This window comes from Carcharodon carcharias, chromosome 16 (genome assembly GCF_017639515.1).
Source record: "Carcharodon carcharias isolate sCarCar2 chromosome 16, sCarCar2.pri, whole genome shotgun sequence".
Classification (NCBI taxonomy): Eukaryota; Metazoa; Chordata; class Chondrichthyes; order Lamniformes; family Lamnidae; genus Carcharodon; species Carcharodon carcharias.
The window spans coordinates 63,755,226-63,772,661 of NC_054482.1; the positions used below are offsets into that span (position 1 = coordinate 63,755,226).

The 17,436-nt window shown below is 44.4% G+C and overlaps 1 protein-coding gene across 1 annotated transcript in view; it reads right to left on the reverse strand.

Moving 5' to 3' along the window:
* The window catches only part of dab1a (DAB adaptor protein 1a), a 198,241-nt gene that overhangs the window by 117,516 nt on the left and 63,289 nt on the right, over window positions 1-17,436 (reverse strand). The window contains exons 4-6 of the mRNA XM_041207818.1: window positions 10,821-10,952; window positions 10,487-10,606; window positions 7,556-7,594 (exon numbers count right to left, since the gene is read on the reverse strand). Of these exons, the coding sequence (XP_041063752.1) occupies window positions 7,556-7,594; window positions 10,487-10,606; window positions 10,821-10,952 (291 nt within the window). The remainder of the gene's footprint in view (window positions 1-7,555; window positions 7,595-10,486; window positions 10,607-10,820; window positions 10,953-17,436) is intronic.

Below are 17,436 nucleotides of genomic sequence, written 5' to 3' on the forward strand. Positions count from 1 at the left end.
ATAATTACCACTTATCAGCACAATCCTGAACATTGTCCCGGTCTTGCTGCATGAGGACACGGATTGTTTTAGTACCTGAGAAATTGCAAATGGGACTGAACACTGCAATCATCAGCAAACATCCCTACTTCTGACCTTAAGGTGGAGGGAAGACCATTGATGAAGCAGCTGAAGAGGTTGCGTCTAGAACATTACCCTGGGAAATGTCTGCAGTGATGTGCTGAGGCTGAGATGATTGGCCTCCAACAACTCCATCTTCATTTGTGCTACGTGTAACTCAAAACTCAAACCACTGGGGAGTTTTCCCCTTGATGGATCTCAATTTTTCTGGGGCTCCTTAATGTCACACTTTGTCAAATGCTGCTTTGATATGAACAACAGCCACTCTTATATCATCTCTGGAACTCAGTTCTTTTGTCCATGTTTGGGTGAAAGATAATGAAGTCAGGGGCCAAATGGCTCTGGCAGAACCCAAACTGAACATTGTTGAGCAGGTTATTGCTGAGTAGCTGCTGCTTCATAGCACTGTCGACAACACCTTCCATCACTTTATCTGATGATTGACAGTTGACCTAGTGGGACCTAGACAGGCTGGATGGGTTGCACCTGAACAAAGCTAAGACCAGTGTTCTTGCAGAGTGATTAGCTAGTTCTGTTGGAATGGGTTTAAACTAACCTGCATTTTCGTGGGAATCACAAGATAAAAGAGGAAAACCAAGGCGCAAGCAGAATTGGGAAAGACAGGTGGTGCTAGAGTAGGAAAGAGTATGGTATTAGGTGGGGTCAGAGTAAGAGGAATGAAATATGTCCTAAATTAAATTACTTTGCATATATGTGAATGCATGGGAATGTGGTGAATATGGTTGGTGAGCTACAAGCACAGGTAGCTACATGGAAATATGGGTTGGGTATTACAGCCCTCCACTGGCCATGTTTTCAGCAGGGATGCACCTAAAATAGAAGGGGTGCCCAGGCGACACTTTCCCACCCACCGCTGAGTTGACCCCCATAAGATGTTAGGTGGGCAGTGCCGACGTCAGCAGCCACCTGCCATATTTAAATAAATAATCAAAGGTCAATTGAGCTTATTGCCAAGCCAGTTGACTGGGATATTTTGCTGCCCATGCCATAATACAGTTGATGTGGGTAGGCCATTTTTTGAGGCCACGTTGAAAGGGTGCAGGAAGAAAGGTCGGATGGGGGGGGCATCATTTGGAGGGTGCCATGTGCCCATCGGGGACAAATTGTTACCCACCCTTTGTTCCTCGCTGCCTGCCCTTCAAAACCCCTTCCTGGGCTCTCAGAGTCCCCCTCACTGGAGAGAGAGGATGTCCTAGAAGGGTCAAAGATAGAACCTATTTGGTTGGAGCTGAGAAACAATAGAGGTACCATTACATTGTTGGGTGCATTCTGTGGCCACCAGCTGGCGGGAAAGATATAGAGGAAGAAGTTTGTAAAGAAATTACAGAGAGGTGCAAGAATTATCAAGCAGTTATAATGGGAAATGTTAATTATCTTAATATAGACTGGGATGGTAGTAGTGTAAAAGGCAGGGAAAGGCAAGAGTTCCTAGAGTCTGTTCAGGGGAATTTTCTACATCAGCATGTTTCCAGTCCAACGAGGAAGGAGGCATAACACGATGGAGTGTATCCTCAGTTTGAAGTTAGGACTTGTCTCCACAGACCTGGATGGTGGACACTCTTACCTTACTGTTAGGAACAGATGCATCTACGACAGGTAGATTGGTGAGAATATGGTCAAGTAGGTTTTTCCCACATGTTGGTTCCCTCTCTACCTGCCGCAGGCCCAGTCTGGCAGATATGTCCTTCTAACTTGGTCAGTGGTAGTGCTACTGAGTTACACTTGGCTGTGAACACTGATATCCGTTACCCAGAGTACATTCTTTGCCCTAGCTCAGTTACTTCCAGGTGGTTCAGCTGAGGGTGGCTGGTAGGTAGTAAACAGCAGGAGGTTTCTTTGCTCAAGTTAGACCTGATGCCATGAGGCTCTGGACTCAATGAATGGAATCTTCCTTTGTCAGTGGGTGTCTCGCATGCTGCCTGAAAAAGAGACACCCGCGCTGATTCATAGGAGAAAGGCCCACCGTATCTTCTGCCAATCAGGCAGTTAAGAGGACAATGGTGGGCCTTGTTCCCAACTGAGGACCCAGGATAGACATTCCACCAATGAGAGGCTAGCAGCTCTTACACTAAGCAGTGATGCGGAGGAGGTCATGGACGCTGCTGGAACAACACCCACCAGAGTCCCAGGATCTTAGAACCACCCAGGTAAAAGTTAAGTACCATTGTGGGGGTGTCTCTAGGCATGAGCGTCGAGGGGAGGGGAGGGCTATGAGGTTGAAAGCCATGGCGGCATGTTGGCTGTCAGCGGTTATTCCCCTGCCCCTTGTCCATGCCCTCGATCATGCACAGGTTAGTGTAGATCAAGGGTTCCCCACTCTTCCAGTTGCACACAGCCTGCACAGTTTAACCAGTTGTGCAGGCCGCATGTAGGCAGGCCTACCTGGAGCTGGGAAGATTGCAGTAAAGATGGGAAAAAGCCCTTAATTGGCACTTAATGGTCTCAAGTGGAGGCGGTGATGGGAGGTCAATCACGGGCGTTTCTGCCCAGAGCCTACTTCCGGTGCAAGTGGGAAGGCATTAGGCATTGGTCCTGACACCAACCCACTGAGTTTTCAGGCTCTCCTGCCTCCTTTCTTGCCTCCCATGGGGGCAGAAAATTCTGCTCAATGTTGAGGACCCCCAGGTCAACTCCCTCCTGACTGTATACTGCTGTGCCACCCACCTCTGGTGGGTTTGTCCTGTGGTGAGACAGGACATGCCCATGGGTGATGATGGAGCAGACTGGAACATTGCCTGTAAGGTATGATTCAGTGAGTATTCCTGTCAGGCTGTTGCTTGATTAGGCCATGGGATAGCTCTTCCATTTTCGGCATAAGTCGCCAGATGTTAGTGAATAGCCTTTTGCGACTGGGAAGGTGTGCTTTTGTCATTTCTAATGCTTAGGTCGATGCTGGCTGGTCTGTCTGGTTTTATTCTTATTCAACTTTTCTGTAGTGGTTTGATATAACTGAGTGTTTGCTAGGCGTCTCAGAGGCTCTGTTGTCCCATTTCAGAAGGCAATTAAAAGTCAAACACATTGCTGTGGATCTAGAATCACATACAGGCCAGATCGGGTAAGGACAACAGATTTCCTTCCTTGAAGGACATTAGTGAACCAGAAGGATTTTTACCACAATTCAGTTGTTTCAAGATCATTACTGACTCTAGTTTTTCTTCTAGACTTATTAAGTAATTGAATTTGAATTCCCTCAGCTGTCCTGGTGGGATTTGAACTCATATTTCTGGAGCATTAGTCTGGGCGTCTGCATTGCTGGGCTGAATTTTATCAGCCTGCTGGGCACAGGCTGGGAGGCAGTGGAGGGGCCATAAAATGTCATGGGAAGGGTGGGTGGGGTCGAGCGTCTGTTGCCTTCCTGCCATCATGACAGTTTGCCAGCAATGGGGAATGTGGCAAAAAGCCCACAGATCCAGAGGCCAGTTGAGACGTTTAAGTGACCGATTAAAGGCCTGTTTCTGACACTGCTGACATTTTACCAGTGGTGGATGGGCATTTCCCCTTGTGGGGAGACCTTCAGGTAAACTCTGGTGCCATTCCAGCAGGCTTTGAGTAGGGGGGTGGGCTCCTATTCTGACACTCTTTGTCCCAGAGAGCGGTCAGCCCTGCAGCTACAGTGTCACCTGTCCTCACCACCCCCACACCAGCACCCCCCTGCCACTTCCACCCTTCTCCAACTACCTGTTTGGGAGTGTGGTGACCTTCCATTACTCCCTCTTCTATCAGGTACATCCCAGGAGTGGTGACCACTGCCAGTGGTTTTGCTGAGCTGCCAGCTCTCCGACTGGCCGGCTGCTCCTGCGGGTAAGCAGCAGCCCTTAATGGGGATGGCAGCCCCAGTGGCAACCAATTAGTTGCCTGATCCTGATAAAATGCAGCTCTGGTCTTGCAGAAAGGGGTTTCTCTGAGCTTTTAGGCCTGTCATGAGGAATCCCACCCAGACAAAATTTTGGCCACTGGGCTATAACTTCAGAGCTCACCAGCGTCAGATTGGCAGATGCAGCCAAAGATGTGCTGGCGAATCTCCTTCGGAGGTTCACAAGTATGTTTTGCACGGCAATTGCCCAAAAGTGCAAACTTCCCCTAGGCAATTGTCCTGCACTGGGAACCATCCAAAAATGCGATTTAAATCGCAAACTGCAGATGGTTCTGAGTTACACCAATAGCTACCTGGAAAAAGTTAGAAGAATTAAAACCACTTCTAACTTCTGGGTAACTATTGTACAAATCCAGACCGATTCCTATGGGACAACCTCCATGCCACTGACCCCCAGGGGTCTCCCTTCCACCCCTGACTACCTCACCAACTGGACTACCACACTCCCTGACCCTCCAAGGTTCTCCCACTAACCCCGCTACGGGATCCCCCCACCTGCATGTGAATCCTCCATTCACCCCTGGTGGCCCCGACACCCTCACCTCCCCAGCCCCTTGCAAGGCCAGCCTGACCTGACCCGAGGCTTGACCACCCTCCCCTGAGGCCCGAACCAACACCCGAGACTGGACACACCCCCACGCAGAGGCCTGACACCCCCCGCCCCACAAGGCCTGACACCCTCCTTCCCTGACTTCCAGCACCCCCATGACCTCTGAACCCCCAATACCCGACACTGGCCCCCCAAGGCCCTGACACCCCCTCCCTAACCTTCGGCCCCCACCAAGGCCTGACGCCCCCAACCTCCCTCTGAGGCCTGACACCATCCCCGACCTCCGATACCCCCAACCTCCAATCCCGCCCTCCCCAAACTCTGAACCCTCCCAGCTGCAAATCCTAGCCACTTCAAGGACCTTTAAATATCAATGGACCTTAAAACTTAGCTGGTTTATGGCAGCTAGTACCGTAAAAAAGGAGGAATGGACACCTTCCCTTTGACTCTCCTGCAGTTCGATGCTGGGCCCCGGGGACATGCTACACTGCCTATCTTGCTCAGCCTGAGTTGGGAGGTTGGGTGAAACAGGCTGAGAAAAAAATTAATGTAAGTAATTGGGCATAGAGTGGCAATCCGATGCTGATTGCCACTCCTAGAAAGTTCAAGCCCTACCACTAGGCTACCATCCCCTATTATAAGATGTTATATAGACTCAAGTCTTTCTTTTAATTTTTAATAATACCTATCACCTAAGGTTCTTAGGAATGCAGTGCCCAAAATAATATAAATTAGTGGTTAAAAAAGTTTCAGAGAACAATGTTAAAATCTGAAGCATGCTTACTGTATTTGATTCTCATATGACCATTGGGCAATTTCTCTCTGATGATCATCAATACATTCTCTCATCTGAGATGCAGCACAGATGGGCAATGGTGAATTATATCAGAATGTCTTCCCCTTTAAGATGGCATGTCAAATGGTCACAGACTGAAAGCTAAAACTAACTGGCAAAACAGAATGGATTTGAATGAAAGTTAACCATAATCCTCCAGATGGGATTCATCTGTCTGAATTGAATTGCTGGACTTGCCCAGTGTGTTTTACAAAAGAAAATCACTAATACCACATTTCAAGGTCTGACACATATTTGTCTTCTGGAGGATTACATTTCTTTTGTTGTTACTTCACTTGGGCTTTTGAAGGATTGCTGAAATACAGCTAGTGTTAGACTGACTGATGAAAGATAGGTCTTCTAATGCATTTGGAATCCATCCTGAGCAGGCTCATAAAGAAAACAATTTCAAAGCAGTTAGATGATGCAAGTGAAAACTTGGCTGTGAGCTCTAGGAATATTTTAGGGCTCATTTTCTAGACTGATTTTGCTGGCAAAGTACCTCGCCAATGACTGCACTGTCTGTAATTTTCCATCCATTGAAATCAATGAATGGATAATCACGGGCCGTGTGCCCATGACTTCTAAATATGTGCGGTTAGTGAGTAAGGATCCCTGTTGTCAGTGTATGAAAAATAATTCCTTTTATATTGATCTAAGTTTAGTTTCTTTGAAAGGATAATACAGTTAATCCAGATAGAGCTCAGCTCAATTAACTTAGCTAAAGAAAGAACTTGCACTTATATGTAACCATCATGAATGTGGGGCAAGCTTAATGGACCAGGTAGCCTTTTTACGCCCATCATCTTCATTAATAGCACCTATGATGTCCTCATGAGGTGACAAAATGCTTTACAGTCATTCATTTTCACAGCATTGCTATTATTGTGTGGGCAAATGTGGCAGTCAATTAGCATACAACAATAATAATCAGGAAATCTGTTTTAGGTGGTTTTTGTTGGGCAAGAGAAATCGTCTGATGATCTTCTGCCATGTGATTTTTTGCATCCACCTGAGAGGGCAGACAAAGTTTCAATTTAAACAAACAACAGTGCCTCGGCTGTGCAGCACTCACTATAGCAGTGAAGTAGGGCTTGGACCCACAATCTTTCTGACTCAGAGTCAAGAGTGCTAGCACTGAGCCAAAACAGACGCCAGACTAGAATTGAAAACTATCAGATGTGTTCCCATTGATACAGCTATTGCTTTGGATACAAATAACCCAACTTCTAAATTAAAGGTAAGGGCAAAATACTGCGGATGCTGGAAATCTGATACAAAAACAAAAAATGCTGGAAAAGCTCAGCAGGTCTTACAGCATCTGTGGAGAGTAAGACAGAGTTAACGGTTTGAGTCTGTATGACTCTTCTTCTGAAGAGGAGTCACACAGACTCGAAACTTTAACTCTGTCTTTCGCTCCACAGATGCTGTAAGACCTGCTGAGCTTTTCCAGCATTTTTTGTTTTTGTTCTAAATTAAAGATATAGTTTGGTTGGCCTATTCATGGGCAGATATCTTCAGTAATGGTGAGAAATGGTCATTCAGTTTCGGAGGTTTCAACTTAGTGTAAGTACTTTAGAGCTATGGAGCCATTCACTTAAAGTTCTCTTCAATAAAACTCATTTGAATACTCTGCTCTCTGTTGAATTAGTTATTCTTAGCCACACTAACAGGCCTTGGTGCACCTTGGCTAATGAGGGGGAAATCAGAGTGTTTCTACATATTTTGATCACTATATAGTTATAGTATGATATGAACCATGGTGAGTCCTTAACAGGGGTAAACCTATGTTGTTAATTTGATTTTGCCAAAATGATGGAAAAGTGTTTACTTCTTTTATTTACACAATTAAAATTTCATTGCAGCAAAATTTTATACAAAAATAAGGCAATCAATGGGTGCCGGTCCATGCAAATACATGGGAGGTCATGAATAAAGCCTAGGCTCTAGCTGTATCCACTTGTTGAAAATCAAATTGCAATGCCATTACCTTTCCAAGACATTCAATGTATTAATCCAAATACAAATAGATCTTAACTTTACGAAAGAAGAACATCAAATAAGATTTTTTTTTTATTATTAAAGTGATAAGTAAACCCGTCAACTGTACTGCCTTTACTTTTCAATATTGTTTTGGTAAGTTTCCCAAAATTACCTGATATACAGGATCTTCCACATCTTCCTCCAAAATTGTCTGAATTAGAATGAGTCAGAAATGCAAAGGGAGAGAAATCAGCAGAAGTATCAGACAAAGATAATTGGGGAAAGAGGCACATTACAGGATTTGCAAAGTAGAAGAGTAGCAATTATTTAAATATTATATTCAATTAAAACACATTCCTGTTTTTGGATTAGCAGTTGGAACAATTAAAGCTATCATCGATTTTCTTGGTTGTTTCATTTTAATCTTGTTTCCTTCTGTATGCTCATTATGAATGAATATTTGTATGGCAGCTAACTGCATCTCCAGGCCAGGAAATAAGACCTAGAGTAGGTCAGTGTTTCTAGCATTAACCAAATGCTTTACCTCAATAATAAAATAAGAAGAAAAATCTAAATTGTACCAGTAGACTAGTTAATAATCTATCTTGTGGCCTCTGCAAACAAAACTACTTACTTAAGATCAACTTAATAATAATCTAAGAATAGTTACACACTGTAGGACATTTGTCTATTGGGAAATGGGTTGAGACTATCAGAATACGTAATGGGGCTTGATTCCATCTTGTCAAATCGAGTCCAACTATAGGCTCCTTAGTGAAAGGAAGTGTTCAAATGCAAACAAAAGACCCATTTTGATTGAATAGTTAACCAGAAACTCACTTTTCTCATAACAGTTAGAATCCATCAAGATGTTTGCCACAATTTTATAACTGCCGAGGGAAGTTGGCCAATGCACAGTTGGCTGAAAATATCATACTTGGTAAGGCTGCAAGCTCCGAAGGCTCACCATTAAAGTGGAGGTTGAAGTGGCAGAAGAACAGCTGAGGAATTGGCTAGAAAAGCACAAAGAAGAAATCTGGGCTAAACTGTTCTTCATGATGCTAAAAAATTGGAGGTCCTGCTCTAGGACTTGCACCAAAGGAAAGCAGCCTTATTTAGGGCTGAAGACCACTCTCCAGTAAACTGCTTTAAGTGAGATTACTGACCAAATTAATGAGGTCACTAAGTCTCTTGTACCTGAATGCAAATAAAAATATAGTTTACTGATATTGGGAGGAAGGCAAAGGCATGTTTTCACTCCTTAGCACACATTTTTTGTTTGGCCATCAAGCATGGTGAAAAACTCAACTAGGAACTTCTGCACCTTCTGGGAGGCACCATTTAAAGATATTGCAACCAACCAATGTCTTGTTCGCAAACACTCCACCATTGTATTTCATGGAATTTCTGAAATGTCGGTGGAGGTGGTCACTAAGGAACAGGAAGCAACTTCTCAGATTCCTTCTGCTGTTGAAGGGCTTCTCGGTGGAGTCAGCAGTCATTTCTGCTCTGGATTTCAAGGGGCCTGGATTACATGTTGCAACCCTAAAATAAAAGCAAAATCTGAAATAAAAGCAAAAAAGTGCTGGAAAAACTCAGCAGGCCTGGCAGCATCTATGGAGAGGGAAACATAGGGCAGAATTTTTTGTCCTGTGGGCGGGTGTGCGCCCTTCACAAAAGGGAGTGAAATAGTCCGTGATGATGTCGGGCGAGCGACCCGACAGCATCGCGCACTCTCGCGATCTTTTGGTTGGAGGGTGCACGCAAGCTGCAGCATCATGCCCACTGACAATTAAGTAGCCTATTAAAGCCCTTAAGTAATTAATTAAGATGCATTTTTCACTGACTGCTCAGCTGTTTGGCTGGCGGGCAGGCAAATAGGCCAGGCGGCCTTTGCATTTTTAATGAAATCTCATCCACGCGTAGGATGGGATTTCCAACACTTACTAAAAAACATTAAAAATTTTTAACATCCTTGTTCACATGTCCCTCTTCATGTGACTAATTCACATGTGGGGACATGTTTATCTCACATGTTAAAAGTTTCTTTTTGTATTTAAAATCCGTCAGCTCCCTGAGGCAGCTCTGCGCCTTCAGGGAGCTATCAGTGCGTGCTCCTCTGAGCATGCACACACCTTCGTGTTCATGCACCTCCTGCCCCCACTCTGGCAGTGCTGAGGCTCCCAGCGTGTGTTTCATGCTGACTGGCTGTTAATTGGCCAGCCTGCGTGAAATTGCGGTCGAAGCGCAATCATGGGTGGTGGTTGGTTTTGTGGCTGCTCCCGGGCCTGCCCGCCGTGTCTGCTCAACGAGGGAAAAATTCTGTCCATAGTTTATGTTTTGAGTCCAATATGGCTCTTCTTCGGAGGAAGTGTCAAATTGGACTCGAACATTAACACTATTCCCTTTGTTGAGCACAAAAATTAATCAAAGCAAATTTGTCAAATGCTTTTGGAACCTTTCTGGTTTGTTGGGCTCAGGAATTATGTTTGAAAAAATTCTCTTTTGAAGAGATGAAAAGATGACAACTTCCTTTATACTTAGGAAAATGACCCAAAGGGTATTGTTACTTGACTGAACTTAAACCTGCCCAGTGGTGATTGTACATCATTATTGTTTTTTGTGTTGTAGCAACATCACTGAACTCATTCTTTATGCCTCACAAAAATCATTCAAGTCTATTCAGAAATTTAGTACTGCCTCAAAAACTGCATCACAAAAATTTACGGAGCAAAGGTCATAGCTGTGGTGCAAAATTTCTTGGAAACCAGTGTGCACCTCCAAAACATACTGAGGAATGAAACATCCAAAATCTCCCTGAAAGGGCAACAATGCCCCTTTATTACTCTAACAGATGGAGAGCAGAAACTCACGAATGATTAGAACAAATATAACATAAATGAAACAAATAATATCTATAATTACCTACCATGCTGATATATACCAGAGTCACCTTTAAATTACTGTTAATAAAAACAGACAGCGTTTGCTATAGTTTATTTTTTGTTATGCATAACCTGCATTCCTAGAAATGGTTAGTAAACAGAATGTTGCCAGTTCAGCTCTTTGTCATCATACTGTTGAAAGCTAAGAGTATTTTTACCTGATAGACAGCTTGTTCACATTGTTTGTCCTTTTGGGCCATTTTCTCCTTCTCCTCTCGAAGTTTCAGTTCATAGATGAGTTGAAAGAGATCTCGCAGGTCAAGAATTACAGGTTCAGCCTAACAGTCAAAATGAGAGTAGAAGTTGGACAATGCACACAGTACAGGCTTATCTGCATCAATTAACAATTGATATATATAACCGATTGAATAAAGTGAACAACCAAACGTCATTAACTATTAAATGAAATGTTCCCATTATTTTTAGATGATTTTCAACCTACAGCTGCATTAATATGATCCCTAAAAACATGTTAAAACAAATTATACTTACTGCTTGGGATGTCTTTATTGCCACAAATCGGTGATTGCCTTCTTTGCCACAAATATAACCAAAGGCTCGGTGGTCGGTGATATCTTTAGCGATGTATGATACCTCATGAACTGCATGGTGATGTTGCATAGCCTGTGAGAATGAGCATAGTAACTTTTATAAAAAGAAATCCATTTTGTGAGGGGAAAGCATTCTAGAAAGTTTAGCCAGAATTGGACCACACAGTCATTCTGAGCTATACATAGGAGAAAGTCTCGCGTTGGATCCATGTACTGTGCTGAATTAGCTGATCTCAGCTTGACTAGCAGAAAGCCACTATTTGGTCTTAGTATTCCTGCTGTTCAGAAGGGAAAAAATATCCCACTCCTGATTGCTATTGACTGAACTCCACAAGTAAGTATGCAGTTGATTTGCAAAGGGGAATGGAGTATATAAGTAGGGAAGCCTTGCAACAACCACACAGGGCATTAGTGAGACTGCACATGGTGTATGTACAGTTTTGGTCTCCTTACTTAACGAGGGATACATTTGCATTGGAGGCGGTTCAGAGAAAGTTCACTGGGTTGATTCCTGGAATGAGGGATTGTGTTATGAGGAAAGGTTGATTGGGTTGGCCCTATACTCATTGGAGTTTAAACGAATGAGAGGTGATCTTATTGAAACATAGAAGGTTCTGAGTGAACTTGAAAGGGTAGATGCTGAGAGGATGTTTCCTCTTGTGGGAGAATCTAGAACTAGGGGGCACAGTTTTAAAATAAGGGGTTTCCCATTTAAAATGGGGACAAGGAAGAATTTCTTTTCTCAGAAGGTTGTTAATCTTTGGAATTCACTACCCCAGTGAACTAGGTTATTGGAGATATTCAAGGCTGAATTAGACAGATTTTTGATCTACAAGGGAATCAAAGCTAATGGGGACAGGCAGAAAAATGAAGAAGTTAAAGCCACATGATTTTAATGTGGAGCAGGCTCAAGGAGAAAAATGGCTGTTTCTATTTCTTAACTGTCTTAATTTGTTCACTAGATGTGGACATTGTTGGCAAGGCCAGAATTTATTATCCATTCCTAATTGCCCATGAGAAGGTGGTGGTGAGCTGCATCCTTGAATCACTGCAGTCTATGTGGTGTAGGTAATGGAGATCATGGGTTTGGAAGGTGCTGACAAAGAAGCCTTGGTGAATTGCTGCAGTGCATTGTCAAACTGCAGAAACGGTGCACTTGTGGTGAAGGGAGTGAATGTGTGAGGTGGTGGAGGGAGTGCCAATCAAGTGGACTGCTTTGTCCTAGATGATGTTGAGTGTGATAAAGTGGAGTGCTATGTACCTTTAAGAGAATATAGTTAGTTGACCATATGGCTATATTGACCAATCGCTACACAGTGCGGGCTTCTTGGGTAACTAAGTCTAGAGCTGGAGCTGATTGAAGAAGCACACATGCTGTTAGTGTTCTGTTCTTAGTTCCAATAAACTACCAGTGTTTGTTCAGTAAATCGGTCTCTCTGCCTATATTGTTTCAAGCACCAACTCATATGTTAATATCAAGGGCGCAGCTAGTGTTCGTCGGACAAAGTGAACCTGATAACCAAAAACATAAAACTGGCAACAAAGATAAACTGGATCAATTGACAGAAATCAAGAAAGCCGCAGTAAGCTAGCTATGTTACTTCGCCACTACCTTGAAAGCCGTTTGAAAGCGCAGTCTTCTTAGTCATTGAGTATGCCGCAGTTTGGGCAGCTTGAACCATTCAACCCCATTTCTGATGACTGGTCTCATTATATCAAACGCCTAGTGTTCTTCTTTACGACATTGCGGCAGAGGGCAACAAGAGGGTGATTCTTTTGTCCACATGTGGGAGCAAAAAGTATGGACTAATCCGCAGTCTCACGTCACCTAACACCCTCGATACAAAGACTTTTGACAACTTAGTAACCATTGTAAAAAAAATACCTGAAGCCAAAGCCCTCAGTCGCTATGCAGGATTTTAAATTCAATTCGAGGAATAGACTTCCAGGAGAGACAATCACTGGCTACATAGCTGCTTTAAAGGAATTAACGGAATATGGTGAGTTCAGAACTTCAATTAATGTCATGTTGAGAGACCAATTGATATGTGGAATCGGGGACAATGCTATTCAAAAGCAATTGCTATCTGAAACTAATCTAGACTTCAGTAAGGCATTAGAATTGGCAACAGCCATGGAGAGCGCTGTTAGAGACTCGGAGGCAATAAAAGAAACAGAAAATGACGCTGTCCATCTTGTAGGGCGGCGAGGGTTGGTAACAAAAGGTGTGAAAACGTTGGACTCCGCAGAAAGGAGTACAGACCATTGAAGAACAACGGTACTACAGTGAAAACCCACAACATTAATGAGAGAAATGCATCCAGGTAGCCTGCAGGCGATCGACAGTTCAGAAATATCGAATACTTTTTCTGCCACCACTATGATCACATAATACGGCACTGTCAAGATAAATTGAGACAGCATTTTAAAAACAAACGTAGAAATCGCGAAATCTGTCTCATTGAAGAACCAGAGGAAGCAGAATCTGTCATCTATTCATTATACAACCTGAAATTGGGTAGAACTGAGCCAATCCAGGTAGTCTTTAGAGTCAATGAACAACCCATCAAGATGGAAGTCGATACTGGGACATCATTCTCTGTCATAGGAGAACATACGTTCAGAGACTTAAATAAAGGAGTCCATCCTTTAAGTTTGGAACAATCAGATACTAAATTAAAAACATACATGGGTGAAGAAATAAGAGTGAAATATGTCAAGTCCTGATGCAGTCTGGGGATCAGTCTGCAAATTTACCCCTTATAGTAGTAGCTGGGGCAGGTCCCAGTTTAATTGGTTGCAACTGGCTCAAAAAGATTAAATTGTAATGGGCTGAGATTTTTCAAATCTGAACGAGAAACTTACAGGAATTGTTACAAAAGTACGCTCTCCTTTTCAGTGACGAGCTAGGAAGGATTCGTGGGCTACATGCCAAAATCCATGTAGACCCTAACGCAACCCCCAGATTTATCAGAGTCAGACTAGTCCCTTATGTTCTATGGGACAAGGTCAAGACTGAGATAAACAGGCTGGATAAGTTGGGTGTCTTATAACTGGTGCAATTTTCCGAGTGGGCGGCACCCACAGTAACCGTAATGAAGCCAGACCAAAGTGTTCGCTTATGCGGTGACTGTCAGTTAACTGTAAACGGAGTGGCCAAACTTGATGGACACCCAATGCCGAAGATTGCTGAATTATATTCGAAATTGGCAGGGGGCATCACATATTCAAAACTCGATATGAATCACGCCTAATAGCAGGTAGAGTTGGAAGAAGGCTCTAGAGAATTCATGATCAGCAATACACATCGAAGATTGTATCAACGTACTCGACTACCCTTTGGGGTCTCATCGGCATGTACTATTTTCCAGTCTACCATGTAAAATCTGCTTCAGGGACTTCCCCATATTGTTGTTTATCTGGATGATGTCTTAGTCACTAGACGAACTGACGAAGAGCATTTAACTAATTTGGAGGAGGTGCTGAAGCGCTTCTCACAAGTGGGGGTATGCTTGAAACAAGAAAAATGTCTTTTCCAAGCCAAAGAGGTAGTTTATTTGGGCCATGAGGTCGATGTGAAGGGCCTGCATCCCATGGAAGAAAAGGTCAAGGTTATTCGCAAGGCAGCACTGAGAAATACCACAGAATTAAAGGCCTTCTTAGGCATGATAAACTACTATGGGCAATTTCTCCCAAACCTATTAATCACACTGGCTCCATTATACGCATTGCTTAAGAAAAACCATAAATGGATTTGCCAAGCTCCACACCACGATACGTTTCTGAAGGTAAAGCAATTGTTGAGGTCATCAGCCCTACTGGTCCGCTTTGACCCAAAGAAAGAATTGATTTTAACTTGCGATGCATCCCCTTGTAGATTAGGGGCTGTACTTTCACACCGGATGGCGGATGGCTCCGAACGACCCATTGGTAATACATCTCGCACACACAGTGCTGCATAATGATGATATTCTCAATTTGAGAAGAAGGGCTTGTCTGTTGTGTTTCGTGTTCAGAAATTCCATCAATACCTCCACGGTCGCCATTTTCACACTATAACCGATCACAAACCTCTGCTGGGATTATTTGGTGAGGATAAGGCGATACCCATTGCATCTGCTCACATTCAGAAGTGGGCACTGATATTGGCTGCTTATGAATATACCTTTTTCACCGATTTGGGAGCCAGATCACACATGCTGACGCGATGAGCTGCCTCCCCCTGCCAGATAACAAAATGAAGGTTCCAAATCCCCAGGAATTGTCTTAGTACTAAATTTTTTGGATTCCTCCCCTGTCCAGGCCAAACAAATCTGTGAGTGGACCAGTCGGAATCACATCTTGGAGCAAGTCTTGAATGGATGGTCAGGCGAGCCTGATGACATGAAGCCCTATTTCACCTGCAGATATGAGTTCACCTGCCAAGATGGCATATTGCTCTGGGGAGCAAGGTTAACTGTGCCCCCAAGAGGGTGAAGGCCATTACTGGCCGAATTACATATTGCTCACTCTGGCATTAGTAGGATGAAGATGCTTGTGCACAGCTACTTGTGGTGGCCAGGGACAGACACAGACATCAAAAGTTGTCTCCCCTGTTCGGACGGAATTCCACATTGGCCCCAAGCCCCGAACCCTCCCTCGGGTGCTGGTGCCCCGCAATATGAGCTGCCTCGGGGACATGCCCTCTGTGCCTTTTGGCACGGCAAAGAGGGGCGTTTTGTACGGACTGCTGCTGCACACCTTCCATTTTCTCGCCCTTGTCCGTCGCCCGGACACACCCTGGCGTGCCTTGTTGCCGTCCAGCGGCGGAGGCCCCCGATGGGAGGCCCTCTACGGAGGTGTCCTCCCCCTTTCTATCGGGGACCTGGGTTGGAGGGTGTTGCATGCAGCAGTCCCTTTATAATAAGAGGATGCATAGGTTCACGGACTCTCAGGACACGTGCCCTTTTTGCGGTCTTGTGGAGTCCGTGGACCATGTATACATAGGGTGTTGTAGGCTGCACTCCCTTTTTAGTTATTTGAAAAACCTTTTATTGATGTTTTGTTTGCACTTCAGCCCCACGCTCCTGATCTATGGGCACCCGGTGCGGAAGGGGGTCGGGAAGGAGGAGGACCTCCTCGTGAACCTGCTCCTAGGCATGGCCAAGTTGGCCATTAACAGGTCCAGGCAGCGGGCGATCGACGGGGGAGTCCCGCCCGATTGTTTGTCCCTCTTCCGTGGCTACGTTCGCTGCCGGATGTCCCTGGAGAAGGAGCACGCGGTGTCTGCTGGCACTCTCAAGGCCTTCCGTGCTCGGTGGGCATCGCGGGGACTGGGGTGTTTTGTTGACCCCTTTAACCACATTTTGATTTAAAGTTTGTAAGTTTCCTTTAAACTTTGTTCTTGGTTTTACAGCTGACCTGAATTAGGGGCTGTGCCTGATTTATCCCAATTTTGTTGATTTGGTTTTCATTTAAAAGATTATCAAAAGTTGTCCTCAATGCCAGCAGGTACAAAAGCTACCTCCTTTAGCTCCATTGCACCCCTGGGAATGGCCAGGGTGGCTATGGATGCATCTTCACATCGACTATGTGGGGCCCTTCATGGGCACAATGTTCCTTTTACTAATGGACACCCGCTCCAAGTGGATGGATGTCTACGAAGTCTGGTCACCCATGTCTGCTGCCACTATAGACCATTTGTGACAGAGTTTTTCAGTTCGCGGGTTACCATAAGTGCTCATGTCAGATAACGGGACTACATTTACCAACGGGGAGTTCCACAGGTTTACAACCCTCAACGGAATAACTGATAGCAAAATCTTACCACCCCGCCTCTAATGGTTTAGCTGAGCGGGTGGTCCAAATTTTTAAGTCTGGGATGAAAAAGCTGGATTGGGATTCCATCAGCACCAGATTGTCATGGTTCCTTTTTGCATACCGGACAATGCCACACACGAACACCGATATTGCCCCCGCTGAATTACTAATGAAGAGACATTTCTGCACCCGTCTAACTCTTATCAGGCCGAATTTAGTGAGGAGGGCGGAGAGAAGCCAAGAGGCCCAGAAGGCTAGATATGTGGCCATAATCATGAAAGAAATTTCACGGTGGGAGACATGGTTCTCGCGAAGAACCAATAGCCCAATTAGCTATTAGCCTGTCCATCATCTACAAGACACAAGTCAGGAGTGTGATGGAATACTCCCCATTGGATGAGTGCAGCTCCAACAACACTCAAGAAGCTCAAGTTTTATGTTTTTGGTTATCAGGTTCACTTTGTCTGGAGAATGCTAGCTGCGTCTTTGATGTTGACACATTCGTTGGTGCTTGAAACAATATGGGCAGGGAGAGCGATTAACTGAATAAAACACTCGTAGTTTATTAGAACGAAGAACAGAGCACTAACACAATGTGTGCTTCTACAATCACCTTAAGCTCTAGACTTACAGTTACCCAAGAAGCCTGTGCTCTGCTTATGAATACACTTTTATTCACTGATTGGGAGCCAGATCACACATGCTGATGCGATGAGCTGCTTCCCCCTGCCAGATAACAAAATGAAGGTTCCGTGAAA